This window comes from Falco rusticolus, chromosome Z (genome assembly GCF_015220075.1).
Source record: "Falco rusticolus isolate bFalRus1 chromosome Z, bFalRus1.pri, whole genome shotgun sequence".
NCBI classification, from domain to species: domain Eukaryota; kingdom Metazoa; phylum Chordata; class Aves; order Falconiformes; family Falconidae; genus Falco; species Falco rusticolus.
This window is the reverse complement of record NC_051210.1, coordinates 36,471,510-36,491,569: the sequence shown is the minus strand read 5'-3', so window position 1 is coordinate 36,491,569 and position 20,060 is coordinate 36,471,510. Positions and strand designations below refer to the sequence as shown.

Here is a 20,060-nt window from a genome sequence, read left to right as displayed (position 1 = left end):
TAGCTATCACTTTTAAACCTCTGAACAAACAATTTTAAGACCACATTTATTCTGCACATTTCATGTACGTTAAAATTCTAATTTATGAGGACAAAAAGCTGTCTTACATACTGAAACTCAACTAAAACCAGCTGGAAAATAGAAGCACAAAGAGTTGTTCTAGTGTAAAAATCTAAACTTTACAAATATTTATATCTCATTCCAGCAAGTGACACTGTAACACTTGATTCAAGACTACAGACATATTTCTCCTAATTCCATCCATAACTTTAAGAGCAAAAGCCATAAGTTCATTAAAATTTGTAATAGGATCACTAACGCAACTTGGCTTAAAGTTCTGAAATCTCAACAGTTGTAATACATTTCAACCCTAGTAATAACTAAGTAGAATTTCATACAAAGTAAAAGACATCTATTTAATTAAAACATACTAATGCACTGGCATTCACCTATACTCATAGAAAGCTGACACTAAAAGCTTCACCAGTTGCAACATGCTCAGAATACATGGGCATTTTACAAATCACTTTCTTCAGAAATCTCACATCTTTTCTATTGTAGTTCAGTTCAAAGTTGGGAGTTAACATTTCAGCAACTGCCCCTTTCAAATATAGTCTCATTTCAGTTTGTCTAACAGGTTCCCAAAAATGATGCTATACAAATCACCTGGAAGTGTTACGAAGCAGGATGGTTTGCTACTTTGTCTGCAAGGAAAGATTCATCTAGAGCTACAAGCTATCTGCCTGTATGTGAGGCAGTTAAGTCTGCGCCCCTGCCTCCCCAGCATCCTCAGCTGTAAAAGCCCTTCAGACAACACGTCCTTCTCCAAGGAGCACAGAAAGACTGGGCATGGACAAGAGCATAACCACACCACAAACCAGCACGTGTGCGCTGTAAAAGCTTGTCAGAGGGACAAGGTCTGTCCCTGCATGTAGCCAAGAAGCATGTAATGGAAGAATATGGTGAGGAAACAGCATGAGGAGGGTCCCACCATGAACTGATGGAAAAAGGAATGGTAGGTTAAAGAAGAGCAATAAAGACCACAGGGACTTACATGGAGTTAGTGTCATAATGCGGCAGGGGTATTACATGCTGTAAGCAGATAAAGATTGATCAACTTGATACACAAAGCGAGAAGAAAGATATGCAGTGGCAGCACAAGGAGGAAGCAGAAATGTTTCTTTTACAGAAACGTGGTCTGCTCTTTGTGCTGCTGAAGGAGGCATATGAAGCTTAGGTCTCCTTCTGGTTTATTTCTAGACTCTTGTTCTTATACTTATTAACCACTACTTGTTTCTGTGTCCTTCTGAAAGGCAATCCCAAAGAAAAACCCTTCTCCTGAAGAGAATTCATGAATTAAAAACACATTGATTGAATCCTTCCTTATGATAGCCACAGTTGATTTAACACCGCAAAAGCTATCTCCATGTTCTGGGGCATTTTTAATGCCACATTTAACAAAGACGTATATTCTGAGAAGGAAAGAAAAGTCAACTTCAAGAAGACTTTTTTCAACAGAAAAAATAAAAACAAGTGGGCTGTTGAAATGCAAAACTTTCACTGTCTCTGCACCTTTTCTTCAACAACCTCCTTCAATTCTCTGCACAATCAAACTTAAAAGAGTATCTGCACCAAAAACATTCAGCAATGAACTTGGGATAGACACACAGTATTAAAAACCTTTGGAACATTACAAAAACAAAGACTCCTAGCTGATTCAACAGCTGCAACACAACGCTTAATCTTACTGCTTGCTGTGTAATAGCAGATATAAAAATCATGATCTTAAGTAGTACTCAGGTATCTTCTATCATTTGTTGGAAAAGCACAAAACAAACAAGCAAAAGCTCTCCTCCAACAACTCAAACTCTCCTTCGCTCTTGTCTAACCTCTTCCTCAATTTCAAACAACCTTAAAAAGCTAAAATGGATGTTTAAAACTACTTCTGAGTTCCACAGTTGGTTGAGAAAACAGGACTAAAGAAGTACATCTTAAAGGAACTGGAAAGGGTTGGGAACAGACAAGTCACCAAGACAGAAGTGGATTTCAGGATCACCAACTTTACTGACACTCAACGGTGACAAAAAACCTGCCCTCAGATGAAAGCAGAGCCTCAGTTAATCCTTTGAAAAAGAATCATTTTCTAAGGCTCACAATAAAATTACCGCTCTATATATGCATACAAATCTATATATATGCATACCCAACCCACAGGTGTTTGCCTGAATTTGCAACAAGTCTGAAATAACTGAGGTAACATGCTAAATGATGTAAACAGACTTGTGCATCTCAACATATGGTTATTCCAGGACACACAATCCACATAAAGACATTCATGCACTGCAGATGAATAGAACTCTGCACTACGGCCTCCTCCATGAAAATATGTATAACATAATGGCTCTAAAAATAATTCCTCAGGAAAGGAGCTTGCCCTTACTGTTTCTCCACCATTCCTAGCCTGGCTGCACCCAAATGGGATGGAAGTGACAGACACAAAAGGAGGTGAAGCACCTCCAGAGCAAGAACACCTCCAAAATCTGGTGAGCACGACCCCATAAGAGGAAGTACAAACTGCCTGTGTTATGATGCACTGGCTCCAGATCACTCTGGAGCATAGATTTCCTTTCATTTAACCAGGTGGGTTAAAACAATACGCTTGGTATAGCTGAGCAGAACAAGGTCAGCAGCAGCTGGCTGCACTCAAGCAAGGAGGAGGGTGAGATGGTTACTAGGAAAGCAGCATGAGATGAGCAAGTGTGCTGAAGCCACACTTTCCCGAACAGAGAACAGAGATAAGAGTTCTGCGTCCTTGCCTGCCTCAGCACACAAGCACATAACAGCTGTGGGAAGCAGCAGCCTGCAGTAGTTTGCCACTACACTTTATTCTCTCCCACCGAAGTGGCCAACAGATGCCAGCCCGCAGAGGTGCACCTCGCACAGGCGGTACGCACAGCGTTGCACGCTGGGAAAGAGAAGCCGAGAGAGGCCAAGCCGGCCCCGCTCCGCACCGCCACACCGGCGGCCCCCTCCACGCTGCGACGAAGCCACCGGCCGAGGTGCCAAGGAGGAGGAGCCGCCACTCGCTTCCCGCCCCCGGCCGCCAGGCAGCTCCCCCGGGACCTCCCGCCCTGGGCCGCCGTGGGAGCCACCCCACAGTGCCGCGGCGGCGCGCAGGGGTCAGCGCGGCCCGCCGGCCCAGGCGGGGTCGGGGCCGCGGGGCAGGGCCGCCCCGCCGCCGCCTTCCCCGCGTTACCTTTGTGCTCGTCGTCCAGGTACCGGACCCGCAGCTCCTCCTCTTCCTTCGCCTCGGAACCGTAGCTCCTCCCGGCCGAGAGGAGAGCGGCGGCGCCGCCTCCCCACACCGGGGCCCGGCGGCCGGGCCGGCCAAGGGAGGAGGTCGCGGCGGCTGCGGCTGCCAGCCTGACTCGGCCTTGCAGGAGGCCCAGGCCGCCCAGCGCCGCCGCCATGCTGCTGCCTGCGCCGCCAGCGCCGCCTCAGCCTCTCGCGACCGCCGGCCCCGGTCCCGCGGCCCACGTGACCGGCTGCGGCACGCACGGGGCGCCGCCGCCCCCCCACCCCCCCCGCTGCCGCTGCCGCCGCCGCCGCCGCCGAGGCGCGAGGACCCTGCGCGCTGGCGCTCAGTGTTCCGCCCGCCCTTGGGGCGCCGCCGGCCGCAGCGCTGTGGCAGCCGCGTCGGGCGGGCCGGCCCCGGCGGTGGGGGGGGACCTGTTAGCCGAAGGGGCCTGAGGTGGTCGGTGCACAGCCCGAAATCCCGCGCTGCCGGGAAGCGGTTCTTCATCGATGAACATCGCCATTGGGCCTCGCTGGGAGTTCCTGGTGGCGGGAGGTTACGCTGTGCATGTGTTTGTGGTGAAGTTGCCAGGAGGCCGCGTTAAAGGCAACGTGCTCGGGCCTTGCTGCGCAGTGTGAGGCAGCACCGGGATGAACATGCGGCAAGCCTTGGGCGCTTGCTTCTTTTCAAGCGCAACCATGCCTGGTGCTGCTGGTGGCATTGGCACGGGTGGTGGCATCGGCACAACATGGGTAGCGCCTGGTTCCACACACCGAGGCTGAAGGCTGCTGGCGCTGGTTTCCCCTCTCGCTCTGCCCCCATCCTCCTCTTTAGGGGGCACACAGAATTGCCGTTGCTTCACAAAAGTAAGGATCAAATTAATACAACTTGGTATTCAGACCTGGGTTTAGTTGTGTAAGCAGCACTGATGTGGTGCCTGTTTGCCCACCATGCACGCTGACGGGCATACCGGCATGAAGCCAGTCAAAAGATATAAGCGACAAGGCAGGTGGGAGATAGTTACCGCCTTCAGTTGCAAACTCATGTTGCACTACAACTATGACCTGTTTCGAAAGGACAGTCAAATTTCACTGATCCATGTGTCAAGACCATAACATTTAGTTGGGCCAGACTGTATATCTCTATATATGTATATATAGATATATATGTATTAGATATAAATAACTAAGTTGATTTCTTACACAGGACTTGGGAAAGGTTGCTGTAGCTGCAGTTAATCCAGGATAGTAGTGAGTCACCTAAAGCTGTGAAGTTTGGCTGCTTCAGATTTATTTACTCCAGAGAATTAGGCCTTGAGGACAGAAAACATGCCTCTGAGCCCCCCGCCCACCTCCCTGTCACTTTCAAACCTCAGTGTTACTTAATCAGAGGGATAAAGCTGTACCACTTCTAAGCAGAGGCTCAGATGGAGCCATTTTGGTTGTCGTTTGGGAAAACTAGCTACTGCATTTCCTCTCCCTCATGCAGTTGCTCAGCAGCTCCTCCACTGCCTTCCTTCTGGAGAAATGAAAGTCTAAAAATAATGTTCTATTTGTTCTTGTAGAGCACCATGAAGGGCAAATGTTGGGGGAGGAACAGGCAGACTATCACCTTGCATTTATTATGTTTTACTATTTAAACAGGACTATAGCTTGTGATTAACAACCTGTTCCAGTAGTGCCTGTAGTATGCTAAAGACTTTTCTAGCAGAAAGGAATAAAGAATGCCTGTCCTGGAAATTTTGTTCACAGTTGAAGAACATTTTGTTTTATGAGAACAAATTCTGAAACATCATGTCAATAGAAACACCGAGAGAGCACTATTCTAGAAGACACAGGATAAGGTAAAAAGACATTTGAAGCTAGGTTCACTACAATACCATCATGTTGCCTTGAAGCTGGAGGCAGATGTGTAGTCATTTGCGATGGTTCCCAGACTCAAGGATTAGAGAACACTTTCCTGAGCAGAGGTCAGCATATGGAATCAAGCCCAACAGCCTCAAATACCCACAATCATGGTCAAAGCTGAAGCAATTTTAGGAGTACAATTTTCTTTTACACTGTCACTGTTTGATTTTACTTTCGTAGCATAATTTCTATTCACTTTTTCTGCGGTTTCCCACATCTACATTTCTAAGGCATGTTTATACCTAGATAAAAAGTTTTATTTCCAATGACCCCTTCAGTGTTTTTTGAAAACGGTGCTTGTAAGGAGCGGTAACATAGCTATCATTGTAACATAATGAAGTTAAAGGTCTTGAGATTTTTTGCAGTCTACAGAGTAAATGTTTTGTTTAAAAATGAAATTTCAGATTTTTGGCAACAAGACATAAAGATGCCTGCTATAGTGGCTTATTCTGTTCTTTGAACTGTTTCTCTCCATTATTACTTAAAACTGATACTCATAAAAAGTGTCGTTTATTTTGGTAATTTAATACTACAGTGCATTTTGTAGTACTGTATATTCAGTTCCTCCCATTGTACTGACGTTCAAGCATGAATCAGGACTCTTGAATGAAAGCAGTTTTCCGTGTTCTTTTGTTCCCTGTGGTTTTTCACTGTGGTTTACTTCTAACAACAGAGCTTTAAAGTCAAAGTATTTAGTTACAGAGGGAAAGTATATTGACATGCAGATTATTATTTAAACATATACCATAATAAGAAAAAATAATGGAGGAACTGGAGCAAAACTGTTAAGTAACTCCTTAAATAACATATGACATCATTTGGTAACGTGCTTGCTGTCGCACACAAAAATCCAGATATTGATACTTGGTGATAGGTAAAATAAATTGATTTAGCACAACTGTATAAATCTTGACTCAGCCTTCCTTATGCCCAGAGAAGCAATGTTAACATGAATGAAGATAGAATGAGTGTACATGGAGAATAGCTCAGCAATTCTCTGCACTCAGCTGTAACTTTTAATATGGTCACTCAGTCATAATCTAATCCAATAAAAAAACTTGAAGGTCCTTCACTGTAGTTAATTTTACATTTGGAATTACCCTGGAAAGCCCGTTCACATCAGGTTGCAGGTTCTTGCAGTGTACAGGACTGTAACTGAAAAAGGAAATGTGCATCACATTCCTTAGCATTTCAAGGCTTTTGTTTGAAAATATAGTCAGAAGGGAGGGGAATTTGGGGCTTGAGGTGGAGGGGTCTTCTTTCTTTTTCTGTGTTTTTAATGCAGTACTGTTGCAACTTAGGCAGCACAGTGTGCAGGTGCAGAACTGGGAGACCACCTCTGTGGTTAGTGAAGAGGATTTTCTTCCCGACATTATTCAACATGCTTCAGTGCAGGGCACCTTCTATGATTCCCTTTCTAGAGGAACAATCTCACAGTTAAGTATAATGGGGAAGTGTGGCCTCTAGGGACCTAAAACCACGGAGTGTGGAAGTACTTGTGGATGTTCCATTCGGCTTCTAATATTTTTAAAAATACTAATAAAACATGTGAAATGAGATTATAATTGCATGTGTGTTTATGCTAACATGCGACTTTACAGGTAACAATGAGAAAGTGCAGATAGTACGTACAGTGAAGCAGGAATAAGGACAAGAAGGAATCTCACCTAGTTCTAAGTTGTTTTTTCTTACGTTGTACATGTAGATGAAGTGTAACAAATAGTTTCATTTTCCCTGGATAAGCGTATCAGTGGCAGTGTAAAACTAAGGTGAAAAGGGAACACATTTTAGGGTAGAAATAGAACACACAGTTTTGGCTTTTGGAGCTGAATCACTTGTGTTTCTTGCAAGTTGGAAATTGTCTCTGTAAAATGACTGCTGATATTTGAGAGTGAGATCCACAAGCTACCTGTTCTCTAAGTTAATTTATAAAGTTTGTTTCAATTTCACACCACCCTCCAGGAGCTTTTCTCTCTTCTAACTTTCACATACTTGCTTTTTATTAATGGCAGAATTTTACTTATTATTATGCTATCCAGTTAGCACATGTGCATTTCAAATCTTGATTGTTAACTTTTTTTAAAGTCTTTTTTTTATCTTTTCACACTGATACTGCTGAAGAAAAGTCCCTTAGTTATTATTAAGAACCACGTAGTATAAACAGCATGTTCCCGTTCTGGCAGCATGCCTATTTAATATGTTTTGCAGGCAGCTGTTTCCTTAAGTTGTCTATTTTCTTTCTGCTCAGTGCAGCTTTAGGATTATAATGCTAAGCTAGATGATGTTTTTACAGCTTACTTTTTCTCTTTAGAAATTTTTCTTACTAAAGTCAGTCTACTTGGGTATGCTTACAGATCTGCTTGCAAGGCACTTGTTACTTGTTTCCAACATGTATTGTTGAAAAATGTACCTGTGTGTCACTCGCCTCAGAGCACAGGACAGATTTTGTCTTTGCATTCATGTCAACCCCATTTATTTGTATATATACTCTTGCATCTTGAAAATGGAGAGAAATACATTGGATTGATTTAGCGGACAAGTGCCTGGCATGTGTGAGCCAATTACACAAAGGACTTCTTAAAAGCCTACTTCCCAAACACGGAGGGTAGAAACAACCAAATTGTCTGCCTATTCTCTGCAGATCACAAACAAGGCAGAATGCTGAAACATTTACAGGAACATAACCATGCTGCTGTGCAAGGCCTCATGCATGGGTAAATTACCACAAAGCTGCAACCATGTAATACTGGAATCAGAGCCTAAAGAGGGCCATAGCTACTTTACAACAGAACCTGGGAAGATATTTAGTAAAGAAAATCTGGAATGTTTTCTTTTGGGACAGGGCACACAGTTTATATCAAAAAGGCATGAAATAAAGGCATTTATTTCCACGAGGCTACATACAAGCAAAGATAGTGGAAATAGAGAGTTGACCAACAGTGGAGATCCCTAAAAACTAAGATATTTGTATCTATTTACAACTCCAAGTCTTTGAATGCTAATACGTCTCCTTATTAAAAACCTTTCTTGTGTTTTTTAAGTAGCTCAGCAGAACAGACATTCACTGACTCAGTGAAATAACTATGCATTCAGGCAAACTGCAATCGAACTGCAACATCATTGAATACTTTACTTACAGTGAATGTACACTATTCAACTATTTATAAATATTGTTAAAATAAATTATTTTCTTCATGGTCAGCCTTCTAGGCAAGCCTCTGTATAGAGCAATACCTTCCATCTTTGTATCCTTTTGAAAAACGCCAGACACGTTAACAGTGTCTTAGAGGGTCGTTGCTTTGCCAACTAAGAAGGCAAGCTCTCATATGGTGTAGGGGCTTCGGTGAAAGCTGCTCAAGAAGCACAGAAACCAGGTAGAAGGCTACTGACGTAATTGGCATTTGATGTAATAGAATTGATAAATTCTAGTAGAAAATGGATTTCCCAATTTTATCAAGGTGCCTTTATATGTGGTAAAAAGCTATCTGGGGCTGCTGCTAAGGATGCAGTAAAACAATCCTCTCAAATCTATGCTATCAGGAAGAATGAAATAGAACTAGGTAGGAGTGCAGAGAAGGAAGCATTTTGGAACAAAGAATTGCTAATAAAGACAGTATCTAAATGCAGAGAATGGAGTTTCCATCCAAACTAGCATTTGATGAAATAAAGGGGCAATTCATCTGAATGTTTTGTTTAAAAGTTTTTGAATTAAAGTAGTAAAAGGACATTTCAGTAGAACTCTTAATGAAACAAAATAAAAATTACTGTTATTATTACAATCAGGAGCTGAAAAATGTTTTACTGGTTCTGTCCTGATATATGTGATTTCTAGTGGAAAGAACTTACTAAGAAACTCTGCACTGTTTAAAGGCAATACATTTGTCATTAAATCCAGGTCCCTACTAGGAGCTACAAGAAACCTCATCTTTTATGCTCAAGTTATAAAATGTTATAGAAAAATCAACAACACTTCAGACTGTTTTTTTCAGATGTAATTCTTTATTACTGTTCATGAGCAAGGCAGGAGTTAAGATGTATGTTACATTTCTAAAGGGCATAATTACATTTCCCTTCTGTTCAGCTGATTTCTATTTATTTATTTAAATTTTTTTTAGGTGGTTTATGTCTAAACACAATAACTGAACTTACACTGGGTATACTATAGATAATATGTGAAGTTTAAGGTATTGTTTACCTTTCTGCTAAAAGCTGCAGCATTATTGAAGAAAATCAATTGCATAGTTACTGCTTGAGAAATATGATGGCTTATGCACAAATCACTCTGAAGATAAATTTTAAGCTTTATGATGTAAAATGTTTTTTTTTATTGCTTTTCCTTTTTAGTCTTTTATGATTAACTGTGTGTCGTGCAGAGTTCTACTGCATATATTTCATTCTTTCTAAGAAATGCCTTGCATTCATTTTCACACCCTGTGGGGAAAACACTGGGGGCTTTTTTGATCTTCTATTCAATTTCATTAGACTAGAATATCTTTCACATTCTAACCTTAACTGTATTTTTCTGCATTCTTTACTCTCTATAAACTGATGCAATTGAGACAGTCTGATAAGCTGAATAAGCATTTTCAGTGACAGCTGATTTTGTCATATATAAGAGCTCTTCTAATGTCAAAGAATCTGAACGACCTCATGACCCAAATATCCGGGACAGAGCAAAAGGTTAAATAATCACAGTCTGTATATGTCACGTGGATACAAGAATAGATGAATTGGGATCTACATAAGCTAAGGACTCTTACCTTTTGTCAAAAAGGTTTCATCATGACATTTTTTCTACTTAAACACCCCAGTGTAAGTTATCTGTCTATGTAAGAATACAAGATCCTTAAGATCAAGAGCAATGAACCTAGCAATTGCTATGTGAAAATAAAATAAAAATATATATTAAGTGGCTAGTATTTTATGTGCTTAGGCACAGACTGAATACAGATTTATTCAACAATGCCAGTAAACAGCTTTTTCCAACACAGCAATTTTCAGATTTCTGATTTCTTAACATTCTTTAAAGATATATTTCTGTAGATCCTCAAAATTACGATCTCATCTAGGACTCAGGTTTTGCAATTTGTGAAAATTAATCATCATTTAAAGAAAAATTGCCTACAAAAACTGACCTGTCTTCAAAGCCTTAGCTAACACTTTTTTTCTAGATAGTATCTTTTTGTGTAGGTCACTTTGTGTGTGGAAGGTGAAACTGTATTCCAGTGGCCTTATGCCCTGTGAAGCCTGTTTTAGCTGCTAAGCAGAATACAGTATGCGTCTTCCTAGCCCTGGCAGCAGCTGGTAGAAAAAAAAGTTTATGTATCTAAGCACCTCAGTAAAGTAGAAGACTTAAAAAAACCTAAACCAGATTTCCAAGACTGAGCCATACTGTCAGGCTAATATTGCCCACAGTATTCTACTTCAGAAACAGACCATAACTTTCAGAGATTTTGTAGTATTTCTGCTGTTTCAACAGTATACCTGGAAAAAAAGTTGAGAACATGGTTTCTTTCTTCATTGAAGTCTTTCAAATATGCCATTTTCCTGTGGAATATGCAGTCTAACAACAGATGGAAGAAGTGAAAATAAGAATAAGAATGGGATGTTTCCATGTTCTGAAACAGTATTTTCAAACTGCTGAGAGGAATTCCCAAGGTGTTCAGAAGAGCTGGTAAACTGTGAACTCTGGAATACATATTTAATACAGTTAGGAATATTGGGACAATTCTTAGTGTTATTTTTAATCTGTGTATTTATCAGACTCTAATTATGACCTCAAGATCGATATTTCTTGCAACAGAGGTGTGGCATATCCTTGGCATCTTTCTCCTCCCTCATCCTGCACCCTGTGCTAGTAAAGCTTAAAGGAGACATGCCATACTTTTTTGTATTCATGCATCTTGGGCGGAGCAGGATGAAAATCGACAATCCTTCCAGTAGCTTCGGCACAGAAACGTAGAATACCATAGCTTCTTTAACTATAGAATAAAGATTTTGTAGTTTTCTTTGTAGTTTTGATATTGTCACTGCATCTGGTTCGTCAGTGAATATATGAGCCTTGTTAGTGTAGCTTCACATGAGCTACGCAATATAGGATGAGGTGGGAACAAGCTGGAACATCTGAGGAGTTGTCACTGCTCGCCAGGGTCTGCTTTGACTCTGGAATGAGATTTTTAGTAAAATTTCTAGTGCAACCAGTAGCCCTTTAGCCTGGAAAATGTGGAGTAGGAATTTGACCCAACAGAGATCCACATCCATGTGTATGTCTGCATTATACTCAAGACAGTTCATAATAACAAAATTTAGCTAAAGGGAAAACAGGATTTTTTTCATCACATAGATTGTGCTGGAGTAAAAGTGGTTTTTAAAGGAAAAGGTTTTATGACTCAGTATGTTAAACCAATGGCATTTCTTAACATAACCTTACTAAGATAAATTAATGGACCAGCCATATTTCCCAACAGCTGACTATGTTCCAGTTTTTCCGAGTTCAACCTGCAATGTTTTAAACATGTTTTTTCAGAGATGATGAGAGCCTACTACCTCTACTGAGCTTATTTACAGCTGCAAGTGGTCATGAAAACCCACTATGTCTTACATTAGATATGTAAGAACAAGGCTAATGAATATGTCTGAAACTTTTGGCAACATCTGAGTGCCTGTCACGACACGAGTGGTTTGGGCCACTTAAAGAATCACTGACACAGGTATTAGCAAAAGGTGGTTTAATAGGCATCTGTAGAAGTGCGACTTAACAAAGTTTGAAGGCAAGGTTCACTCTACTAGTTACTACATGGACTAAACTTACAAAGGAAGAGTGAGTTAGAATTGAGCCAGAATGATTTACACATAGATTGAAGATGCAAAAGGGTAAGGGAGACCCTCCCATTGAGTCAAGAGGTTCAGATTAGACCCCCTTGCTTTCTAAACTCCTGATAGAGCTTAGGTGCAGCTAGGTCCAACCTTAATCTCAGATTTGGACAACAGTTTATACTTAAAGGATATCTAAGGTTTATTCACAGTTTCAAGGTGGATCACAAGTTTTAGCAGCACTTAGTCATTGACTAACATTTACAAAGTGAGGCCAATATTATTTACTACAGTCACAACAGTGACTTAATTGCAGATCCAAGATGGTAACATTTATACTATCCTTGCTATGAGGTACCTAAATCAATTCGCACACACGCACACAGACACAAAGGTAGGTATATCTATTAGAAGTTCCTCTCGAGTTCCATGAAATACTCACTTCAAATGTCTCAGCATTTCTCAACAGGCAAGGGTTGAACCTTGAGGAGTGGAAGGCTTCAGCCCTGGCCCTGTCACCAGCTTTTGGTGACAGTCCTCTGATTTTCATACACTTGAGTGTTTGCAAGCTCTGAGAATCATCCCACTCAGAGGGTAGTGCTGGTGCAGTCTGTTGCTGTCCAGAAGAGCTCAAAGAATCTCACTTAGGACTGCTCTTTATAGGGTTGCAAGATGGTTTGCTTTAGTCATCTGTAAATTTCCATTCTGGCTACAATCTGGGTCAGTAATTTTTGAAAATTCCAGTAACAATGGTACTGTTCCACTTGGGCTACAGTTCAGGCAGAGAATGTTCCAAGGCCATCAGGTGATGACAGATTATTGCTGCTCTCATTCCCCACCTTGGTGAGGCCGCAGGAGTTCCTGGTACAGGCAGTGCCGTTCCCCACCTCAGCCATGCAAGAGTTGCCAGTATAGTCAAGGGACACTTAACCACCCGACACATCACCCAGAGGCTAAGGCCTAACGGTAGTTCCTAAGATCATAGAGTGGCCCAGAGGAGGTGGGGGCACCACCACAGTGCCACAGAAGTTACATCAAATATTGTGAACATCTGAAATAAATGACCATAATGTACGGACCATCACACAGAACTCTTAATGTTAAAAAGTGGAAATGTATTCAGCATTTATATTCCTTTCTCCACCCTTTTTACTGAACACCATTGTGTCCTAATAAAATCTTGCTCATAGTCTTGTTCTCCTTTTACTCAATCCTGTGTTGAATTCATCATAATCCTATGTTGAAAGCGTCAGTCTGTTGCCATGGAAATGACTGATGTCACAAATTCAATTAGAACTTCATGACAGGATCAAATATAAAAAGAAAATGGGGCTAGAGAAGAAGAAAATCATTGTTCAAATAGCAAAGATTAGGTAACAAGCTAAAAGGAAAAAGTAAGCGGGGATATACAAAAGTAAGGCGATTTATTAAAGTCTGTTGGAGGAAAATCCTCCTTTAAAATTTTCTCTTTCAAATACAGAGTGGTGTTTTCAGAGTGATATGTAAAAAACTTAAACAAGTGTATCATAAAACCAAGCTTTCTAAACTTTTTCACCTTGAACTATCGCATATACCAAAACAAAGTACACAAAACTGCCACAATAGTAAACAAGATGTGAAGACAGGTGGGTTTTCTTAATGATAGGAAAGTAAATAATTTTTAATTAAGAGATGGTACATATACCCTTCATTCATTACTGTAAAATTAATTGAAGTACCATTTAAAGATTTATTCAAATTAATTTTGGCATGTTCAGAGAGTGACATTTCTCTGAGATCTGATTTTGCATCTTTTTAGTCTTTTTTACTGTATCTAAGACTTCAGTTTCACAGACTGGGTAAAAACTTCTTACTGGCTGCATTATGTGGTCTGCCAGAGTTGTCTGGTATGGTATATCTTGGAGAAAAAATGCACTTACAAGATGCTCAGTGGCACCAAATGAGCTACTTTGCCATTCCCAGTATCAAATGTAACCAGCTGTTACACTGTTATTGACAGAAAACTAGCAACAAAGGTAAGAATGAGACTAATGATAACAATTTGAAGACAGAGCAATTTTTGGAACAAGATGTAAAGAGGTACTGCAATATTCCAAATATATTTGTAAAAATCCCAGTAAGTAAGTGGCAAAGCAATTTTTTTTCATAAATATGGGGCTAAGGACCCTTTTGAATAGGATAAAATTTTAAAAATATATGGTTTTCTCAGTATTTCCCTGTTGGCTAGCTTAGATTGTTTGCTACTTACATTGCTTTTTGGATACTCCACTCTTAAGTGTCCAGCTTCTCTCATGGACATATATGTTCCAAAAGCCTATAGAACCCAGCAGAACAACTAGGTGTCCTAAAAGCTGAGTGGGGAAATGCTCTGTACTCAACTCACTTTTTGAAGAATTTAGCAGTAAAGTTCACTTTTTATGTCTGAGAAAACTGACAAATATACTGTTTGTGCAGTGTAACAGAGGCCATAGTGCTTACATTAAAAATGCATCGTACAGGTTGAACTCATAAAAAATAAAGGTGAAGCATACTTCAGGCCCTTTCTGTTCTTTCCCCTTTCTAACAGAGGGACAAATATGCCCAGATATTGCTTCAACTTGGAGCCAGGAGATAATTTGGAATGTGCAACTAGACCTGAATAGGTGGAGAACGATAATTTACGTATGACCTGGGAGATATGAAAAAAAAAAAAAGAACAGATATCCTCTTGTCCTCTGTTCTACCTTGTGGGTTAGATTATTGTACAAGATAAATTTATAAACCACTTCTTGTTCATTTTGTGCAGTATTTGAATACTTAACCTGTATTGGCAATAGCTGTACATCTAAGACCCCAATCCAAAACCCGTTGGTATCAATGGGGAGGTCACAGTGACTTCAAAGAAATGAATTGAGCCAATATGTTAAAAGAAAAAGTTTTTTTGGGGGTGGAAAGGGAGAAGTCTTGGAAATATTATAGAGTTGGGCACTCTGAGGTTGCTTATAGCTAACAGTCCATCTTCATAATAAGAGTTTATGCTGCCTAAGGTTAGCTTATTATCTAATTCAAAACCAGGCATAAACTTCTTCTAGTCAGCACTTCATTAAATTTACAAGCATTCACACACACACTTGTGTGTGGGATGCAGAACAGATTAGAGACATTTAATACTTGAAGGCTGGCTTTGGCACAGAGCTATTCATCCAGACCCACTGTGGGGTTTGGTTTTTCTCCATATGTGAAGGGCAAAAGCAGAAAACTATTTCATATTATAGTCAGAATTTGTCCACCTGCCCACATCATAAAACGGTTTACAATTGTAATAAATGTAGCCATTTATTCAGATTTGCCATGCTCAATGCCTGCCTCAGGCTTTGGCTAAGTTTAAACTAGAATGGCACAGTTGTTGTTGACCGGCTCACAGATTATGTGATCACTAGAAGACCAGTCTGTTATTTAAATTGAAATTTAGACAAAATATGTAAATATTTGCAATGAAAACCGAGAAGTAATTAGAAAAACAGAGGATGTTACAAACAGTTAACAAAGCAGGGCCTTAGGAGACAAGGTAGACACCATAAATATGTCAGGCTGGGTCATAACAAAGTAAGCTAGAGCAGAACCAAATTGTTAATGACACCGAACAGAAAATTACTCGAACTATGTGTGAACGATCTTAATTAGCATACTAAAAGATCCACACTCAAGCAAAGAAAGCCCTTTACTAACAAAGCCCCCTCCCCACAGAACATGGGTGGTTAAAAAAAAATAAATGTTGTACCTTTAAATGGAGTCGAGGCTTATAAGAACTGGTGAGAATTAAGTGTGACTAAATGTAATTGTAAACAATTTTTCAAAGTGTGTATGTTGTTTTGCCATGTGTTAAGAGGCGTGCTAGCTTTGTGGATTTACTACCCAGCACCCATCTCCGCAAAGACGTGCAATAAAGGATATCTCAGCTCTGCGTGTGAGATTGGCTCTTTGCACGCTGGATAACAAACTCTGTTTATAAGACAACGCAGTCATTTCTAGGATAGGGCTTGGAGGAAAGTAATTGTCTTGAAAGGCATGCCATTGCCTTATGTGCCATTTCCATGTCTTGTTACAGAGAGCTACACTTTTTCAGTGACGTCATTGGAATGCCAAGGATGTGCCTTCTGTTAGTATTTCACTTTTTGTCAAAAGTCACGCAGACTGGCTAAGTTGCAATATTTCTGTCTTGGAGGGCCACCGGTTTAGGAATGAGCCACATGAAAGGACAGGTATGTTCTGGATAAAAGTGGTGCCATATGATAATATTGAAGCAGCGTATGTCACAGCAGGAGTTAAATCTGTGCAGATATCTATTAATTTTTTTCCTACTCTGTTTGAAATCACCCTTAAAGTTACATTTTGTATATAGCGACTACAACAACCAAAATAAAGTCCTACCCTTACACATTGCTGCCTTTTTTCCCCTCAGTGGAGCAATGAACTGCTCTATAAAGTAACAAGTTATTCATATAGCTGTGCAAGGTTCTCAAATATTATAACATTGTATTGACCTATTGTGGATAACTGGCTAGCTGAAAAGGGTCACATAGACATAGTCCAGCTGGCTGGACAAAAATGCACATCGCTCTCAACTTAGCTGAAGTAAAGCAAAAATACACTGTCCTTGGCTGTTCTTGTCACACAATAACAGGAAGATCGCGGTGGGAAAAGAATGTTGCAGGTGGGAACAGGTAACTACAGAAGAGAAACTAGGGGCGGGCTTGGTATTTAGGCAACTAACCAATAATGAGCTTAACTTTTGTAATATGTATGAGCTAATTATAACAAGGCATAAAAGGTGACTGTAAGAGACAATAAATGAAGTCTGCTGATCTCTCTTCTTGAGTGACTGTGTCTTCCCTCCGTCACGACAACCTATTAGTGTCAGTTCAGGTCAAACTCACATGGAAAGTTTGCAAGAGCTTAAAGATAAAAGTGAAAAAATCCTTTGCTTTGAGATGGCATACCTATCTATGAGAGATCTTTATCTCTTCCCTCCTCTATATCAAGGGTGGTGGGAAGAGAACTAGGAAATTCACTCAGACTCTCAATTTGTGTTGTCCAAACCCACCTCACGGAAGTTTTCCAGCAATAAGTTGCAAGACCAATTAATTTTTTGCAATGATGGGCCTGTCAGTCATAAATGACTTGTAAAATTTCTCAGGGAATTAGTAGGTGATCTTGTTGTCTCCCTCAGTCTGCCCCTCTAAGAAAACCTTGTGTGCAGAATCATAGGTAACAGGGTTTCCATGAGGTCAAATGGAAAGAAGTAAATGCTGTCTGGTATCAACAACTCCAACACCCCTGCAAGACTGTTAACACAAAAGAGTGGATATTTTTTCATCCTCTCCCAGGGAAATTCCAAAAGAGATTGTAAGACCTGCAATTTTCCCTTCTAGTAAGTGCTAAAAATACAGTAAAGGACTTTTTGTAAAATTAAACTTTCACCTCTGACCTACATATTTATTTTTCTCTTCTTAATGACCAATTACACAAGCAAAATGACATGTATTTGCTAATGCTTTTTTCCCTTAAATGGTTTCATAGCATGCTCAGATTCAATTCCCCAGTTATGCTTTAATATCGTTGGACATATTTTTTGTTATGCTATAATGCTGCTGAATTATTTTGTTTTATACACTTAGCAGTTTCCAAAGATTTCCGAACAAAGTAACTCTTTTTACAAGAGTTGGCAGATGAACCACAAAACAATTTTGGCAAAGGGAACTATCTTTTAACTGACTAAAGATAAAATATATATTCAGTTCAGTATGTTGGAAATTTTTACTACAGAACACTGAAAATTTCTTAATTTGGGGTTTAAAATTAAAGCAGACCAAATTGGATTATTGTTGGACAATTTATACAATATAATATTTTCATTCATTCTGCTCTGTGACAAAGTAGCAGAAGACCTCCACTGTGTCTTAAGAGTAAATTAACTTTAAAAGTATTGAATATGTTTCAATCTAAACACAGTAAAATCTTGGTACCACTGAACTCAATGGCTATATTACTTTTAACTGCACTAGGGCCAGGATTTCACTTGATTTTTTCCTGAATAAAACGTTTACTTAGGTTCTTGTGTATCATTCCAATGCAAACCCTGAATATCTCTTATGCCTCCTCTACCTTTCTGCTAAATTAGATGTATTTTCTCATAAACCATTTCACTAGAAAGTCACAACGCAATTCCAAACTCCTGCGTTTGAAAGTGACTATGGATTTTAGCTGCTTTGATTTGAGTACACAAAAAGGTCATGTTTTCAGAAAATTTCAGTTCCTCACTCTGAGAAAGCCATGCTTCTCAAAAGGTAAGGTAACTGAAAAGGGGTGGCAGGTGCAGAAGTGGCAAGGAAAATAGATACTGTATCTAGGTAAATATATATTTAGTGGTACACAGCACAGTTAGAAGGGGAAAGCCTGTATTTAAACTGGATCAGGAAAAAAAGTTGATGCATATCAATGAGAACAAGTAAAGGAATTACTACAGTATGAACAATTTTTAGATTAGCCTGGAAAAATAGTGAAAAATATGTTCTTTTGCATTGATGGCAGATGTGACTTAACTGGATTTTTCCAACTGTAACATCTGTGACTCATTGTCTGAAATCAAAGTACGGAAAAGGCTTAGAAAGAACTGATGTCTAGTCAAAGGAATTAACAGTTCCTTTTCTTAAGGATTACATTTTCCAAAAGTAATTCATACCTTTTTCTACTACTACAGCCTAGCTAATGTTTCAAAAACATCTTTGTTGGATTGTATAGCTTTTTCACATCATAAATGTGAAATATTGCAGTTCTTGTTTATCTGCATTTTTTAACTAAATCAAGTTTCTTGTTAGGTCTGTATGCAAATTTTAATCCAATGAGCTAAACATTTTTCAAGAGAGAGTTGTGTTTTCTTACCAGTATAATGGTTATTGCTATGCAATAAAATAATAGTAGTAATAACTTGACATTTCAAAAAGGAATTGATGAGGTGATAAAGTATTTAATTAGGTAGGGATCAGATACAGGTCAAGATGTGATAGCAACTCTAAAAGATAATTAAAATAATTTATAAGTGAAATAATCCCTTCAAAAATGGTGATTATGGTAAACACATATTTCTTAAATAGAACTATAACTCAAACACACAGGGACAAGAGATAGCTAAACTTCTACCTGACATTTTCATTTATTATCATTATCGAACAGCAAGTTTTCAATAGTGGCTGAAGTCAGACCCAGAGCAAACCATAATGGCTGTATATGCATTTTTATATGTTATAAAAAGAAAACTTGTAATCCAATTATATGAAACTTCATTCTTTAAGCTTTTACTTATAACAATAGTGATAAGCTGTAATAAATAAAAGATTTGATGAAATGGTGATGGAGAGAAAATTAAACCTCTAACATCTAAAGAAAGCCAATCAATAATATAACCATCTTGCTCCTTTTTAGTAAGGACTGGGAGTATGATTCCTGGTTCTTCATCCCAGTGACTCCTGCAGCATCAGCACCAGATACATATTTTAGTTACATGATTTAGTTTTAGATAGTCTGGTGAGGAGCAGGGAATTGGCGTCAATGATCCTTACAGGTACCTTCCATGTCAAAAGACTGTATGATTTTATGATATTGCTGGCAATGGTAAACCCACATACAGCTGAGCCTATGTTCCTAACTAGGCACACACATGGTTTGTGTAGCTATAGATAAGTGCATGAATCCCTTGACGATTATCTAACCAATGGGTCTTTGATTGTACCGGTAAGACAGCAATCCGATCAGCACTATTCCCTACGTTGCAAGTGTTCCTTAGTTTTTATGCATAAGGATTTCTGAGGCAGAGGAGGTTTGTTAAGGAAATAAGCAACTAGGACCAAGACAGACTACAGAACTGCACAAACATAGGGCTCAAGGAGCTTCAAGGAATATACCTGGTTTTTCTCTTTCCCCCCAAAATAACATCCTGACAGATCCTTATCTAAAGTGCTCTTAAAAGTTTCCGGCAATGGAGACTTCACAGCCTTCACAAGTGATCT

At 39.6% G+C, this 20,060-nt stretch overlaps 1 protein-coding gene across 4 annotated transcripts in view; it reads right to left on the bottom strand.

Annotated features, from left to right (window-relative positions):
- Positions 1-3,515, bottom strand: part of AUH (AU RNA binding methylglutaconyl-CoA hydratase) — a 113,910-nt gene extending 110,395 nt beyond the window's left edge. Inside the window, exon 1 of one of the 4 annotated variants that reach the window (XM_037373364.1) lies at positions 3,257-3,515. In XM_037373364.1, coding sequence (XP_037229261.1) covers positions 3,257-3,470 — 214 coding nt within the window. In that variant the 5' untranslated portion in view covers positions 3,471-3,515. The remainder of the gene's footprint in view (positions 1-3,256) is intronic. The other 3 variants (XM_037373362.1, XM_037373363.1, XM_037373361.1) reach the window with 3 other exon arrangements.
- Between the last annotated feature and the right edge of the window lie 16,545 nt (positions 3,516-20,060).